At 39.4% G+C, this 16,727-nt stretch overlaps 3 protein-coding genes across 4 annotated transcripts; 1 reads left to right on the plus strand and 2 right to left on the minus strand.

Annotated features, from left to right (window-relative positions):
- Positions 1-1,173: 1,173 nt before the first annotated feature.
- On the minus strand, positions 1,174-2,213 carry LOC119789673 (tripartite motif-containing protein 14-like). The gene is made up of 2 exons (XM_038294673.1): positions 1,903-2,213; positions 1,174-1,800 (listed from the first exon to the last, which is right to left on the minus strand). The coding sequence occupies exons 1-2, from the start codon at positions 1,910-1,912 to the stop codon at positions 1,232-1,234; spliced, it is 579 nt and encodes a 192-aa protein (XP_038150601.1). The 5' UTR covers positions 1,913-2,213; the 3' UTR covers positions 1,174-1,231.
- LOC119789686 (E3 ubiquitin/ISG15 ligase TRIM25-like) lies at positions 2,141-6,070 on the minus strand. The gene is made up of 4 exons (XM_038294721.1): positions 5,489-6,070; positions 3,150-3,245; positions 2,833-3,066; positions 2,141-2,167 (listed from the first exon to the last, which is right to left on the minus strand). The coding sequence occupies exons 1-4, from the start codon at positions 6,059-6,061 to the stop codon at positions 2,141-2,143; spliced, it is 930 nt and encodes a 309-aa protein (XP_038150649.1). The 5' UTR covers positions 6,062-6,070.
- A 2,291-nt stretch (positions 6,071-8,361) lies between these two features.
- On the plus strand, positions 8,362-16,519 carry LOC119789670 (delta-1-pyrroline-5-carboxylate synthase-like). Of its 2 annotated transcripts, none has more exons than XM_038294668.1 (17): positions 8,362-8,494; positions 9,256-9,371; positions 11,208-11,359; positions 11,448-11,597; positions 11,704-11,808; positions 11,908-12,066; positions 12,319-12,409; positions 12,803-12,927; positions 13,011-13,155; positions 13,249-13,322; positions 13,441-13,540; positions 13,944-14,164; positions 14,264-14,401; positions 14,476-14,671; positions 15,649-15,770; positions 15,885-16,167; positions 16,248-16,519. In XM_038294668.1, exons 2-17 carry the CDS (start codon positions 9,275-9,277, stop codon positions 16,427-16,429), a joined length of 2,340 nt encoding a protein of 779 aa, XP_038150596.1. In that variant the 5' UTR covers positions 8,362-8,494; positions 9,256-9,274; the 3' UTR covers positions 16,430-16,519. The 2 variants fall into 2 exon arrangements, with proteins under 2 accessions (XP_038150596.1, XP_038150597.1); XM_038294669.1 differs by having other exon boundaries at positions 11,908-12,060.
- Positions 16,520-16,727: the final 208 nt, after the last annotated feature.

The raw sequence follows: 16,727 nt of genomic DNA on the forward strand, positions 1-16,727 counted from the left end.
TGTGTGCGATTTATTCTCAGTCATTGCATCAGTTCTATTAGGTCATAAGTGCTTGTAAAAACAAAACAAAATTATAAGTTAAAAATACATCATGACCAAGGAACACATACAGGTCAATGATTAAGCTGTGGGGACTCAGGAAAACTCCGGGGGAGCTGCAGAGATCCACCACTCAAGTGGGATCATCTCTTGTCAATGTCAAAAACATCATACTGTGATACTTTTCTTCTTCAGGGACAAGGAAGCTGGTCAAAGTTGATGGAATGATTGACGGAGCTAATGCAGCTGTATTAGAGATGCTGGAAGAACACCTGTTTGAGTTCAAGGTTTAATGTTACTTTATTTATACCCATGGGTGAATTTGTTTTGCAGGGGTTGAGCACACATACATACTAAAGTACACTGTGCAAAGACATGTCCAAAGCCAATCACATTCAATCAGTTCAAAGCGCTGAAGACTTCACAATTCAAAGTAAAACAGGAGACATGAGGGGGTCCGGCTCAAGATAAAAAAAAAATACATAAAATAAGACAGATTAAGATACACAGATGGAGTTGACATACAGTACTAGGTTCTGGTCAATATTTCTATAGAACAAATAGAGTCGTTTCATCAAATCCATGAAGGTTGCAAAAGACTTCAAAGTGGGACAAAAGTTCACCATGCAGCATGATGATTCACCGTGCAGTTAGAGATATAATGGGATAACTTAGATCCAAAAATAAAACTCTGCAGCTTTAACTTTTGTAAAAATTTATTTAATATCGTTTTGACTTGGGGAATTTCAACACAAGTGCAAAGTTCTCAGATTTTCTGAATACCATCAATATCTTTTTTCCAATTTGCAATTAGGATACGATAACATATAGAAAACCGCAGTGGGTATGGATACTTTCTCAAGGCACCATTAAATAGGACAGTGACAAGAAAGGTTGGACTTGCACAGTATACTCCAAGCATGTTCACCTTCTATCAAACGTCCTATAACTACTCAATAAAAGGATTGTAATAATATAAGAGTTATACATAATTATGGTAAGGTAAAATAGCCTATACTCTACCTTCTAACAAACACTGAGATAGATAGATCAATTTTATCCATGCAAATATTTATTTCTATGCAGCTTTACAGGCAATTGCTAAACTGAATGATAAACACATAACATATTTTTTTATTTTGTAGATATTCCCGGTTTCAGAGCTGTCTGGTATTCATTTTTCATTTTCCTCCTAATTCCAGGGATCCTTAATGCTAAACAAAGTGAGTGGCTGCCTGTTGATCCCATTCATATCAATGCACGGGTTAAACATGGGGTAAAGAGGCTCTGTGCACTGCATACGGAAAGTGTGAAGCAGAGTCAATGCATCAGCATCGTAGAATGACAGCTCCCCCGTCTGGATATTAGCCAGTATTCCCAGCTTCCTGACTCTCTTTGCTACTGAAAGCTGCTTCTCTCGTGTGTCATGACAAGCCAGGTACTGTCCATCTCCATGGTAGATGCACCAGGATGCGTTGTTCACCTTCAGACTGGAGGAATTCTGAGGAGGAGGTTTTGTTTCAGTGACCAAACCTGTGGTGACACCAATCATCCAGAAAGGTTTCTCCTGGACAATCACCTCCCAGTAATGCTGGCCATCAGTAAAGCTCTCCTGAGCTAAAACACTGTACTGGGAGTCATACGGCTCAGGGGTCAGTCCATCACCAACAGGATGGCATCTCCAGAAAACTTGTTTTTTATCTGGAGATATTTCCAGCTTCGGATGGGCTGTTTTTGGATCTAAAGCAGGTGAACTTAGATCTGCAGTAAAAGAAAAAAGAACTACAGTAAACACTCCATCAAATAGTAGATCATTTGTTTATTTGATGATTTGTTCAGAAAAAATTTAAATTAAACACTGACATGACCACATTCGAGGAAGGTGTTGTGAAAGAGCTAGTGAGAGGTCATCAACGAGCCTCTCAACTGTTTTTAGCTTTTCATGGTCACAAAGATCCCTGTTTACTGGCTTTACAGGAGAAAAATCCAAAGGATCACTGGGGAAAAATATATATCAAAAGATAATCAAATTAATAAAGATAAACATTAAACCCTAAATGCACCAAAAAGTACAGATTTCATGGAATGTATAACGACATACTCACCAAAGATTCTGTGAACTTGCTTGCTGTTAAAAAAATTAATACAACATGGGTTTTTATAAATCTTACTTTTAGGGCCTTTCACAAAATAAAGCAGAAATAAAGACGAGGAAGTTCACAAAAAAATAAAATAAAATAAAGGAATGTGCAAATAAAAACGTCCATTATGTATGTTGCTTATCACAGTATCTCTGCTTAGATTAAACACATTTTCTGTCAGAAATTTAGATCCATTGTCAGGGCCATTATTGTCATTATTTTGACGACTCTCCTTTAAGAGAACAAAAATACTCTGACAAACGGGGGAGATTTCTGGCAAGATTGCTCCTTTGAAGAATCATTTTATTATCACGCAACTTTATCTTCTCTTAATGTCACTTTGGGACTGTTTTCAGTTTAAAACAACCATGTCTGCCAATATCAGCTATTTTAAAATGAGGTGATGTTAAAGATTTTGATATCAGTGCTCCTTTAAAACAGCCCCATGAACAATATAGATCCCACTATGCTTGCCAGTTAAAGGGAACAATTGCTCATTTTTAAAACTTTTCCAGACAAGGCACTTGGCTTGTCCACTGGGTGTTCAAACAAAACTTATTTAAAAAAGATAAACTAGGCTAAAAGGGAAGACTTCAGGTGAGAGACATATTTTAAGATTACTATAATATACCATGTGGGTTTATGTACTTACCTGAAGGAACTGCAGGTCATTTGTTTCCTGCAGAAGCGCTTTATGAGAGGCTCTTAATCTGTCTATCTCTTTAATCTGAGTTTCCGTGATGCCCCTCTGGGCCTCGAGCCAGTCCGTCATGTACGTCTCCTCTGCGTCTATAATCTGCATCATCAGACGTTCATCAGCATCCAAAACCACACGGATTCTGCTGTACTTGTCTGTGATTTTCTCTCGGAAATCTGCAGCGGCTTTCTGGAAAATAATTAAAATCTTATAAACTCAAGGATTTGTGCATGAGAAAAGACACGTGTATCATAAGTTCACAATGACGGTACCACAGTTTGTGTATATAGCGACTCCAAGTCCTGAATGGTGTGCTCTGCTTCCTCTCTCCTCTTCAGTAATTGGGTCATATTATTCACTAACACACTCTGAAGACAGAATAAAACAATTGTTTTACTTGTGGGGCTTTAAAAATAATGCTGTCATGTACTTTAAAAGATATTTTCCCATGTGCACTCATGTGAAAAATGCTTACAGTATATAGTTTTCAAATATATCGTTCCATATATTATACTAAAGTGGCAACATCGAATCTGGTGTTTGTTTTTTTTTTAATGCAAACTCCATGGAAAAGATCCTAGACAAGTATACTGGCAGTAGTCTCACTTTACTAAGTAGTTCTCAAACATTTTATAATTGGTTGCTTTTTAATTGATGCTATTACTTATTTGACATGTTGTTTTAGAGATTTGTGAACTTAAACTAGCCGGCCAGCAGGTGGATAATATGGAGTAACGGGCCAATATAATGGCAGTCCATCCATCCATCCATCCATCCATCTTCCTCCGCTTATCCGGGGTCGGGTCGCGGGGGCAGCAGCTTAAGAAGGGAGGCCCAGACTTCCCTCTCCCCAGCCACTTCTTCCAGCTCTTCAGGAGGAACCCCAAGGCGTTCCCAGGCCAGCTGAGAAACATAGTCTCTCCAGCGTGTCCTGGGTCTTCCCCGGGGCCACCCCCCGGTGGGACGTGCCCGGAACACCTCACCAGGGAGGCGTCCAGGAGGCATCCTAAACAGATGCCCAAGCCACCTCAACTGGCTCCTCTCGACGTGGAGGAGCAGCGGCTATAATGGCAGTGTCTGAAATTATCAAATTGTGTAGGGATTATTTTTCCAAACTGGATTTGAGGTTGATAATCCAGGTCCAGAAAGTAAAATGTCTGTTATGAGATTAGTTCCAACCCTTTTGCAATTTCTAGCCCCAAAATGCAGACTAATCACCTGAGGGTCTTATCACCTGGTTAAGTGAAAGGATGGGGGAAAAAAGTAAGGGTTTTTACTTTCTGGACCTGGGTTAGCCACCTCTGGACCACCATGATAAGTTCGAATAGTACAGGCAGTAAGGAAGAGGAAAGAAAAATGAGCCTGTATGCTTCCTATATAGGCTCAATCCAAATACAAATTGTTGCCCCTAGCTCCTTTTCCAACTCCTATGATTTCACTGGGTCAACAGTAAGAAAACTATCCAGTTAGAAAACTGCTGTTCAGACTGCTGTGCTTAATCTTTCAGAAAATAATAACAATAAACAAAAGTCTTTGTAAAATCCTCTATTATAACTTCCAAAACATACAAAGGTTTGAACATTTGCTTCTATCACACATAGTGCATGTCACAAAATATTGCATTGAACTCTGTGAGGTGGGCAGTGCCTGTACTTCCGGTCACACGAAGGACTATGAGCAACCATATAGCTCTTAACGATGGTCAGAGATGTTTGGAGGTCCTTAGCTTTTTCCCTACTGCCATCACTATCTGGATAGCACTTATTATGGAGACTGCGGGTGCACTCCCACCAAGGCTTACAGTGTATGCTTGACGATTGGAGGTTTTTTGATTGTGCTCTGCTCCCTGACAAGGAGCAATAAGGAATCCCACAATCCTTTGCTGGAATGATGTGGAAATATAGACTCCCTCACAGAAATGAACAAAAATACACAAATTCTTCCCCTGTAATGATCATGACACATGCAAATGTTCCCTCTTTAATATGTTAACCCTAACCCTGTGGAATGAATTGAATGATGATTTAAAGTTATGTCCTTTCTTGGTGAATTTTAAAAAGGCTTTAAAATGTAAAATGATCAAATCTTATGTCTAATGTAGATTAGTATATTTATATACGCAGTAAAGAACCTGGTAGGTTGTAAAGGTTGTAAGTATCAAACAGAGTAGGCAATAATAAGCTTTGCTTCAGCCTATTCCTTTTTTTTGGTAAATTGTTGGTTTTGTTTTGTTTTGATATTGTTGTTTAATGTTGGATTTGCTAAAAAAATAAAGTGAAAGTGAAGTGAAGTGTGATGGAGAACTGTCAATTGCTATATTTGTATATTTGCCTTGCAACATCCATTAGGGTAATGATGTCTGGCACAGCTGTCTGGCCTTCCTTTCCTATACACGGTATTGTTGTGTTGACCCCAGCAGGTAAAGTAAGAGGAGATACAGTTGGAGGATTTCAGTAGCAGTCGATGCCTCACATGCAAACATTCTAACAACATCCTCACATGCATCTACTGTATAGTGATCACTGTGTATTAAATCATTCTTGAAATCATTTCTTGTTATAAAGACAATAAATATGTTACGATAGCAGAAGCAATAAATGTTAAATGTCACCCTTAAGTCGACACTGGATTCATGAAGTTGTGCTGCCTTATGGTCCTTGTGGGCCCCAACCAGAACACATAAACAACACACAGGGATCCTCTCCTCCATACAAAAGAGCTTGAGCTCATCCCGGTGCTCCCTGCACTTCAGCGACAGCACATCCTTGGTAACATCCACCAGTGTGTGCTCCCTGAAAGCAGATCTCTGTTGGTGCAGCTGGGCATGGGCCTCGCACAGTGAAGCGTCACAGGTCAAACAGGTCCTTATGGCCACAGACGGCTTCTCTATGCAATGATCACACTGGATAGGTGAGGAAGGTTCTGCCTCAGCTCCTGCTCTTTGTTGATTTTCAGTATAGTCCTTCACTTTTTGCTGCAGTCCTGCGTTTATCTCCAGAGTGAGGTCAGAAGGGAGGAATATCTGACATTCTGGACAAAAGAAAGGACCGTTGGTTGACTCATCTGTTTCCCAGACGGCTTGGATGCAGGTGAGGCAGAAATCGTGTCCACACTGAAGCGTCACAGGTTCTGTGAAGAAATCTTGGCAGACCGGACATTTCAAAGGTTCGCTAACTGTCCCCATGGTGCTGCTTTTGCCTCTCATGGCAAACTGCTGAGCTCAGAGCTCCTGAACCTGCAGATCATCAATGTTTCATGAGTGTACAAACCACTAAAGAGCCCCGCGGTGTCAGGTAACTAAAGATGGGGTGATATCAGTAACCGATCTACTCCCGGGAGATATACATCTGCATTTCAAAACGCAGAAATTAAATACTATGGGACTAATTAAGTTTAATGTTGTTTGTAATATATTTTATTGCTGTAGTCTTTTATTGTAGAGGAAGATCTTTGCTTCCAATGGCTGTGCTATTAGTTTGCTTGGAAATCTCATGATAATAAAAATGAAACTTAAGCTAATAAATAGGTTTCCAATCCTTTTCATGAAGATCATAATAATCCAGGTCATTTTATGATTTCTTTTTCTTATGTTTTCTTTTTCAGGCTAGATTGGTTTTCCAAAGAATAAATGTCAATTAATTTTAAAAACACAATTTGACAACACTATCAACTGCAATCGTGTTGCAATTCAATTGTGCTGCAATTCAATCTGGATATTTAAAAACTGCACAAGTTTGAAGAGGGTTCAGGCTTTGATAAAAACATTCCAAGTGCTTTAGCTACAAAAGAAAAAGTCTGTGGCGTCAGAAAATCCTGGAGGCAAACTCAATGACATTCAAGTCCAATTATTCAAAAGCTGGGTGTGCCCAAGTTTCTGTTACACTTGGATGAAAAGAGAATGGGTGACATTTTTCAGAGCAATCACAACTTTAGTATTGTTTGGCTCTGTTGCTGTTCCTGTTTCTGCTGTGCTTGTGTTGGCCCCGCCCCTTCTTCCTTTTATCATAACATTCTCAGATTTTAGACTTTTTAATTCAGGATATACCTCAAGTTTAAAACATTTGATTGCAGGATATTGATTGATTGACTTTATTGATCTAACAGTGGAGAAATGTAATCATTACATCAGCTTATAGTGAAAGGAGAAGAATGTGCCAAAGGAAGAAAAAGTTTAATGGGATATATGCAGTATATATAGTGCATCCACATGTGACAGCTTTTTTTTTTTTTTTTTTACAGGATTATTATACAGTGTTATTGCACAGGGTGTTTACATGGGTGTTTATATAGATGGATATTTATATTTATATATATGGTTATTGCACTGGGTGTCAAATATAGAGAAACAGGTTATTACACAGGTATGAAATAGTAATTGCACATTCTATATTGCACAAGTTAAAAGATATTCCATCTGTTTTTTTGAAAAAACAAAAAACAACTACCACTATATAGTGATGCAACCAGATCTGTCTCATGCTTTGCTTGAGCTGCCAGGAGAGCTTAACCTTTTATTGGAAAAGTTATAATTTTTGCTAACTTGGATATAAACACCACTTTGTAGCAAACAAGGCAAAATCGTGAGGTCAAATTTGGTTCGAAGGGTCTGCAAGCTCCACCTTTGTCTTAAAGCTGAGTAAAACGGCTATATAGAATATTATGAATAATATTGCAATAAAATTGCCTGCTATGTGCAATATGGTACCTGCTGTAAATTAAGTAAGAAAATACTTATCAACTTAAGTTAAATACTCAAAAGGCTAAGTAAAAAGGTTAAAGGGGTAATTTAAAAAGTTTGTTGGTTAAGTTTAAAAGTAAAATATCTAAGCTCCTGTATCAGTATTGATGTTTTGAGAGTTATGTTGAAAAAGAAAAAAGAAAAAATGTGTTTCGTTTTGTTAGTGTTTGTTAATAATTTCCTATAGAAGCACTCTTCTGATTTTTATTTATTTTTTTACCATTAAGTGACTATTTTTGTTAACTATATTGACACCTTGATTTTGGCCATAAACTTCTTTTTTTTATAATGTTAAAAAAGTAATAAGGCCTTGTTTTGTCCTCAAATAACAGAAGAAGAAAAATAAATTTTTATGTCAAGGTTTTTCAATGAGTGCCCTATAATGGGTTAATAATTCTAGTTAAATTACATTTTTTATTTAATCTGACTAAATTAAAATTATTGCTAAAATTTTATAAAACTGTTTCTTTTCAATGACTTTCTTTGTGACCTTTTTCTTAATTAAGGGTAATTTGAAACGTAAGCTTCGAGCTTTTTTTTTTTATAGCTGGTGATATTAATTGGTAATATTATATATTACTTTAATTCACTTTTTTATATTTAGCTCCTCTGATTGTAATGGCTCGTATTAACAGACGCCATCCTATAACTTTAATTTCAGCGTAGTAAAAACGTACTTTTCTGACTCTCTATGTGAACGTAGCAGGATTTCTGACGTAGACAGCTTTGGTGAATAGCTTACTTTCCACTCCTCTTCCCAAACAACGTGGGCTGTGGATGTGGCAGAAAACAGCCTGCCTGCCTGCCTGACTGACTACGTGTCCCCTCTTTGCAGACCACTGTAGTGTCGGTTTGTTTACTAACCCTTTGCTCTGTCAGGTAAAAGCTCTTTATGCTTAAAAAAATAATGTTCTTCTGTTGTAAAATGTCTCCAAACGGCTGCTAACTGTGGCTAAAGCTAGCTAATATTAGCTAGCTTCAAGTTCGCATTGACATTAGCTGTATTTTTAAACGGCAGTTCAGTCATATTTATCAGAGTATGAATGAATAATATAGTTGAAGGTTTATTTGTGGAAACATCCACTGTAGTGCTGGGTATTTCTGTTTGATAGCTCAGTGTTTACAGCACCTTCTCTGGGTCAGTGTGTCAACTTCTGATAACAACGTTAACATCATGGAGAGGAAGGCAAACTTCAGAGGAAGCAGAACTTAATGAAGCTTATTGTTTGTTTTCTACTAGTGTTAGACTTGTTTTTAACATTTTTTGTTTATTGGTGCATAGATCGACTTTTCTGCAGCCAATATCCGGATAAAAATGCAGCTCATCTCATTGCACTGGAAAAATGTCTTAAATTAAGAGTAGGTAAATGAGATAGTTTGCCAATGGAATGAGCATTTTTACTCATAAAATTAGACAATATGCACTTCAAATGAGACAATGCAATTGTGTTTTCTTATTTTAAGTGTAAATTGTCTTGTTCCATTGGCAAAGTGTCTCTTTTACCTCCTCAGTCCAAGAACAAATGCACTTTTTTTAAAAGAAATAAAATACTTATCTAGATTTGCATGTTTTCCAGTGTGGAGGTTGTTCCCCTGTCACTGTAACCCCACATTATTGATTTGTGTGATCATGCTTGCAGATCTTCAGGAGTTGGCGACATGTTTGCCAGGCTGGCTCTGTGCTCTCGCCTGCCATCCAGGATCCGGCAGTCCAACCTCTGTCCAGTCTCTGTCAGAAAGTACTCCCAGGCTAAATGTAAGTTGATGTACAGGTGCCAGAGACAGACATCTTCAACCCAGAGTTCTGTGCAGTCTGATATATTATGAAATTCAACTGCAATATTAAGGTCACTTTATTGTTGTTAACCTTCTATTCATTCCTGCATCTGTTATTTCTGAAGGTTTCACCTTTACAGCCTTACCTATACATACATACATACATACATATATGCCATATATTCTTATGTACACATGCATAATTCTGATATTTTGAAATATTGTCTGATTGCTCTACCGTCCATCCATCCCTCCATCCATCCATCTTCTTCCACTTATCCGGTGTCAGGTCGCTGGGGTAGTAACTTCAATAGGGAGTCCCAGATGTCCCTCTCCCCAGCCACTTGGGCCAGCTCCTCCGGGGGAATCCCAAGGCGCTCCCAGGCCAGCCAAGAAACATAGTCCCTCCAGCGTGTCCAGGGTCTCCCCCTGGGCCTCCTCTCGGTGGGACGTGCACCTCACCAGGGAGACGTCCAGGAGGCATCCTAATCAGATGCCCGAGCCACCTCAGCAGCGGCTCTACTCTGAGTCATCCCCGGCTGCTCCTCACCCTACCTCTAAGGGAGAGCCCAGACACACTACGGAGAAAACTCATTTCAGCCGCTTGTATGCAGAATCTCCTTAGAGATGGGGTGAGGAGCTCAGTCATCCGGGGAGGACTCAGAGTAAAGCCGCTGCTCCTCCACATCGAGAGGAGCCAGTTGAGGTGGCTCGGGCATCTGATTAGGATGCCTCCTGGACGTGAGGTGTTCCAGGCACGTCCCAGGACACGCTTGAGGGACTATGTTTCTCGTCTGGCCTGGGAGCGCCTTGGGATTCCCCTGGACGAGCTGGTCCAAGTGGCTGGGGAGAGGGACGTCTGGGCCTCCCTACTGAAGTTGCTACCCCAGTGACGCGACCCGGATAAGCAGAAGAAGATGGATGGATGGATGGGTGGATGGATGGATGGATGGATGGATGTATCCAGCATCTCATTCTTACTCTACCGACGAACGCAAAAGAAAATCTAAATAACTTCATATCTGATTGACATGTCTTTTTTCTTGAAATGTGCATCTTGAAAATGGAGTCTGTAACCATCATAGCAGCACAGAGTAGCTAGGTCAGTCGAATATGTAAAATGTGGATCACTGAAACTACACTGTTTTGTTCATTAAAGAACTGCAGGCATGTCTTATATTAAAGTCAGCTAGTTGTTTTGCGATTCTTGGTTAAAGATCTAAAAAATCAGCTGTAGAAATACAGGGAGTAATATAGGGATATATAGGAATTAGCAACAGTTTTGTTTTTTAGTCCTAGAATTAAACACAGACTAATATTAAAATCTGATGTTTATTTCCATCTTGTTGTTTTCTGGGTGTGTTGGGGATGTGAGAGTGATAATGATGTAGGGTGGGATTGAGGGGTGTTTAACTGAAGCCTTGAAGCAAAGTAATTCATGTAAACATAAATATTGATGCATTAGTAAAGCAGTGAGATCTGACTGGGACTTGCTCTCAGAAAAGGTAGCTACAGTTTTATAAGCTAGATAGATTTCTGTCCCTATGTAATGATAGCACAGACTAAACGTCTTGTGTAGCAGTCTGCTAGGAAAATTTATTAAAATTTGGTCCAGGATAAAAATCAAGATACGGAGCTGTTAAGAAATTCTCTTCATTTCAGTCATCTAATTGTTTGTTCTGATTCCTAGATATCAGCATCAGCCATGAATCTCCCCACATTGCTTTACTTTTCATGCTAGAATTTAAACCCATTAAAATGTTCCCTTATACTGCTTATCTTTTAAGTGTTGAAATGTGTCTATCACTCCCTGCAGTTTTGCTCCCACGTCCCCATGGGAAATCGTTTGCTCACCGCAGTGAGTTGAAGCAGGCCAAGCGCATTGTGGTGAAGCTGGGGAGTGCTGTAGTCACGCGAGGGGATGAATGTGGCCTGGCGCTGGGGCGGCTGGCCTCAATAGTAGAGCAGGTGAAACTGCTGACATGTTACAAACCTTTTTAGTGGAGAATCTCTTTGAAATCTAAACTTTAATGTGGTGGTTTGTGTCTACCACAAGGTGGCAGTGTTACAGAATCAAGGCAGAGAGATGATGATTGTTACTAGTGGCGCTGTGGCGTTTGGGAAGCAGCGGCTGAGACATGAGATTCTGTTGTCGCAGAGTGTCAGACAAGCGTTGCACTCTGGACAGAACCAACTCAAAGACATGGTAAATAATGTGCTTTATGACCAGAAGATACATTTCACCTATTTAGATATTTCGTATTTTCTCTAAACATTAGATTTTTATTCTTTAATAATTTTTTTTGATTCAGTCAGTTCCAGTGTTGGAGGCCCGAGCATGTGCAGCCGCTGGACAAAGTGGTTTGATGGCTCTGTATGAAGCGATGTTCACCCAGTACAGCATCTGCACCGCACAAGTATGTTTTTGGCTTTTGTTTCAGAGTAAAACCAAACTCAAATAAAAAAAAACAAGAGTTTCATAAAATAGATTTTTTTTTTTTGGTCTACTTCTAAAGATTTTGGTCACCAACCTGGATTTTCACGATGAGCAGAAACGCCGTAACCTGAACAGCACGCTACACGAACTACTCCGGATGAACATCGTGCCTATCATCAACACCAACGACGCCGTTGTGCCGCCCCCTGTTCCCAACAGTGACCTGCAGGGGGTAAATGTGGGTACTGTGTGTTGGGCATGCTGGGATTGGTGGATCATTGTGAAGTCGGACCACTAACGTAAACATTGTCTGCATGCTTGTCAACCTCAAAATGACCATTAATATTAATCTTTTGAGTCGTATTGAAATATTCATCAGCATTAGTTGAATGTTCTGTTTTCATAATGTGGCTGAATTTGTTGATGCTGAACAGATGTTTAATTTTTAAGTCTTATGTGTCAGATGAATACGTTTGTTTTTGTCTTTTAGGTCATTAGCATAAAAGATAATGACAGCTTGTCTGCTCGGCTGGCTGTTGAGATGAAAGCTGATCTTCTCATCGCTCTGTCTGATGTTCAAGGTAGAGTGAAGAAGAAAATGTGACGTTAATGTAAAATGTAATATGGCTGAAAAATTTACCACGTTATAAACCTTTCTTATCGGCTAAGATCGATATTTACTGATAGTATTTTTTTTTTACCTATTTGGAAAATGCCCAAATTTAAACTGTAACCCTTTTAAAACATAACCTTTGAAAATAGGCTTTACTACTTTAGCTTGGTTTGGCTCTCAGAGGTTGAGAAGCTAAATCTCCCTGTGGTTCTAGATCGGAGATCAGCGGATTTATTGAACATTTTATCAGACATATTTTGTATTGATATTAATCAGATATCAATGCTGATAGATATTCATTTATTGCACAGCCGTGTGTGAGTCAGTGCTTTCTGTATAAGCTGTTGTTTGTACCCGGCAGGTTTATATGACAGTCCTCCAGGAACAGACGATGCTAAGCTCATCGATATTTTCTACCCCGGGGACCAGCAGTCAATCACCTACGGGACAAAATCCAGAGTTGGCATCGGTGGCATGGAGGCCAAGGTTAGTGCTGCAGACAATGTTATCTCTACTTTTTATACAGGAGGATCTAAGCTTTGAACATGATAATGATATGATGCTTTCAGGTGAAAGCAGCTCTTTGGGCTCTTCAAGGAGGGACCTCTGTGGTCATCGCCAACGGCACAGACCCTAAAGTCACCGGACACGTCATCACAGACATCGTAGAGGGGAAAAAAATTGGCACCTTTTTTTCCGAGGTCAAACCTGCAGGTACTTGTTGAGAACACATGGTATTGCATATTCCATTATTGTTTTTAAATGTCCACTCGTATTTAACTTGTATGAATTTACTTATCTTGTCAGGACCAACTGTGGAGCAGCAGACGGAGATGGCCCGGCATGCTGGGCGGACACTGGCCTCTCTACTTACTGAACAGGTGTGTGGGTTTAAAAAGTATGACCTGAAATGAGGAGATATTGTAGTTTACTATGTTGGTTATAGTTTGCTTTTGTTAAATCATAATATTTTTGCCTTTTTTATTTATGTTTTTGCAGAGAGGAGAAATCATCTGCTACCTTGCTGATCTGCTTACAGAAAAGAAGGAAGAGATTCTAAGTGCCAACAGAAGAGACATGGAGATAGCAACAGCATCAGGTAGAGGTTATTGCTGCTGGTTTTGGAAGAAAAATTATATGTTTTGATCAGAGATGCACTGATCTATCATTTCCTAGCCCAAAACCTCAGCCTTTTTTATGTTTGACCTGCCATAGCCAATTTCTTTTTCCTTAGAAAGCTCAAACACAGACTGGTATACTAAATAGTTTTAAAGCTTGGGAAAATTTAAGTTTTTTCATAATCTTTGTCTGAATTTGATGTTATTCTAAAATTTGGCATTAAAGTTTACCTTGTTGTGTTCATACAGTACAACAAAATGGAGGGAGTTAGTTTTGATGCATTTAAAAAGAACCTAAAATGAATGTGGATTTAATTTTAATAATTGGAGCATGTTGAATTTGCATTTTCAGCTTAATTTTTTTTTTTCTCTGTCTGCATACAGGTCGTTTGTCACAGCCTCTGATCAATCGCCTCAGTCTGTCGAATGCTAAGCTGAACAGCCTTGCTATCGGCCTCCGTCAGCTTGCCGTGTCATCCGGGAATAGCGTGGGCCGAGTGCTGAGGAGGACCAGGGTGGCTAACAACCTAGAGCTGGAACAGATCACAGTTCCCATCGGGGTCCTGCTGGTCATCTTTGAGTCACGTCCTGATTGCCTTCCGCAGGTAGAACAGTCCTATAACCACTTGAAGCCTTTTGATTTTCTTTATACTTCCGGTTGATAAATAAATCTAAGCAATCATATGTTAAAAAAATCATTGTAGGTGGCAGCCCTGGCCATTGCCAGTGGAAACGCTTTGCTTCTTAAAGGTGGCAAAGAAGCATCAAATACCAACAAAATCCTACACCAACTCACTCAGGAAGCGCTCTCAGTTCATGGCGTAGCTGATGCCATTCAGCTGGTAAGACTCATTGGAGATTTGGTCCCCTAATAAATGTTTTACTTGCACTAAAATATATCATTTTATAATTGAAGGTGAGCACACGCGAAGAGGTAGAGGATCTCTGCAAGTTGGACAAAATGATTGACCTGATCATTCCGAGGGGTTCCTCCGAGCTGGTCCGAGAGATTCAAAGGGCAGCTAAGGGCATTCCTGTGTTGGGCCACAGTGAGGGTATCTGTCATGTCTACATTGACAGTGAAGCCAGCATAGACAAAGCTATTGATGTTGGTATGTATGACCTACATAGAACTGATAATTCTCTCTGTGATTTTGCACAAGCTGTTGTATAAACCAGGTGTTATGGACAGGTTTTTCCTTGGACTGTTGCAAATTCTGTCTACAGGAAGGTAACATGTATTTTTATTGGGACTTTACTGCTCAACGTGAAGAAGTGCATATTCGGGATATCTGTATTTGCTGCCCTCCTAGATGGCCTTTAGGATTTTTTTTTTAACAATGGTTTTCCTTTTGCTATTCATCTACAAAGGCCACTAAAGTGATGGTTTCCTCTTTACAGATTAGTCCACCTGTGCTGAGGATTTCTGAAGCTCCTCCAGGGTTAGCAGGCCTGTTGGATGCTTGTCTGGTTAATCCTAATTTTGGCCAATCATTAAAGGGGGATGGTATTCTCTTAGTAGATTTCTAGTAATTCTTTTCCACTTTCAGTTCATGGATTGATACTTTGTTGTTTAAAGTATGGGGCATAGTTTTATAATCTAAGCCTGCTGTACACTTCCCCACACCTTTTGTCTGACCTGTCTGCATTATTTCTTGGTCTTCGCTTTGTTTTTTTTTCCCCCTCTAATGGTGTCTAACAATCCTTTTAGGTTTACAAATCAGCTGTGTTTATGCTGAAAATTAATGCACATAGATGGACTCTGTTTAAACAATAGATCTGAAAACATTTGCTTAGTTAGGAGTATTAACTAGGTGAGTGGATATTGATGCACATCACACTTGATATATTTCTTTTAAAAATTATGCAGTATAAAATTCTACACCATTCTGTGTTGATTGTTACATAGAATTTCAATAAAATACATGTTAGTTCATGGTTGTCATCAAAAGTAAAAATGTGAATACCTTCACGAAACCATTAGTTTAACTTTATCTTTTTTATAACTTAGTACACTTACTAGTGGTAATAAATCTCTCTGTGCAGTTAAGAAATTCTAAATAATCATACACACCATCTGTTGTTCTAGTTAAGGACTCCAAATGTGACTACCCTGCAGCCTGCAATGCCATGGAGACCCTCCTTATTCACAGAGATCTACTGCGTACTCCTTTATTCGATCAGATCATCGATATGCTGAGAACAGAACAAGTAAGAAATCTATTCTCACAGTGATATTGGCTTTAAATAGGAAGTTGAAAAGCCTGTAGAACTTCATGTTTGACAGGTTGGAGTGCTGTTATATTGGTTATCTTTGTCTTTCAGGTAAAGATCCATGCAGGTCCTCGGTTTGCATCTTATTTAACTTTTAGCCCATCCGAGGTGAAGTCTCTTCGCACAGAGTACGGGGACTTAGAGTGCTGTATTGAGGTGGTAGACAGCATGCAGGAGGCAGTGGACCACATTCATAAATATGGCAGCTCCCACACTGATGTCATTGTCACAGAAAATGAGGAAACAGCTGAGCAGTTCCTGCAGCAGGTGGACAGCGCCTGTGTGTTCTGGAATGCCAGCTCTCGCTTTGCTGATGGATACCGCTTTGGTCTGGGTAAGCAACGTATAAGGCAAGCTTAAAGTTGCAAAATAATTGATTTTCCAAATGTTTTATTTTCATTTTAAATTCTGCAGGAGCTGAGGTCGGCATCAGCACCGCAAGGATCCATGCCAGGGGACCAGTGGGTTTGGAGGGGCTTCTCACAACAAAATGGGTCCTTCGAGGGGAGGGACACACGGTGGCAAACTTCTCCGAACAAGGCAGCATGAAATATCTCCACGAGAACATCCCTGTCCCGCAGGGAAATCTGAATTAGAAAATCTCTCAACAAATGTCTAAAAAAAAAAAAAGTTTGAGGTTTGTGTCATAAGGCATAAAGTCAACTTTCTAGCTGCTCCTTCATCGCTTGTTTGAATTGAATTTATCAGTGCAGAAAACTTGGAAACACAAGTAAGGTGATTACCTTCGATTTACATTCGCCTACATTTATGAACCAGTTTTGAAAACTTTGAATTTAAATTGGATGCTTTAGCATATAAAAATGATTCATAAAGAAATACATAGTGCTTAAGTGAAAAAGAAATGCACTATGTAGACATGAACTAAAGCTTTGT

The sequence above is a fragment of the Cyprinodon tularosa genome, unplaced genomic scaffold (genome assembly GCF_016077235.1).
Source record: "Cyprinodon tularosa strain WSP-4 unplaced genomic scaffold, ASM1607723v1 ctg343, whole genome shotgun sequence".
Lineage (NCBI taxonomy): Eukaryota > Metazoa > Chordata > Actinopteri > Cyprinodontiformes > Cyprinodontidae > Cyprinodon > Cyprinodon tularosa.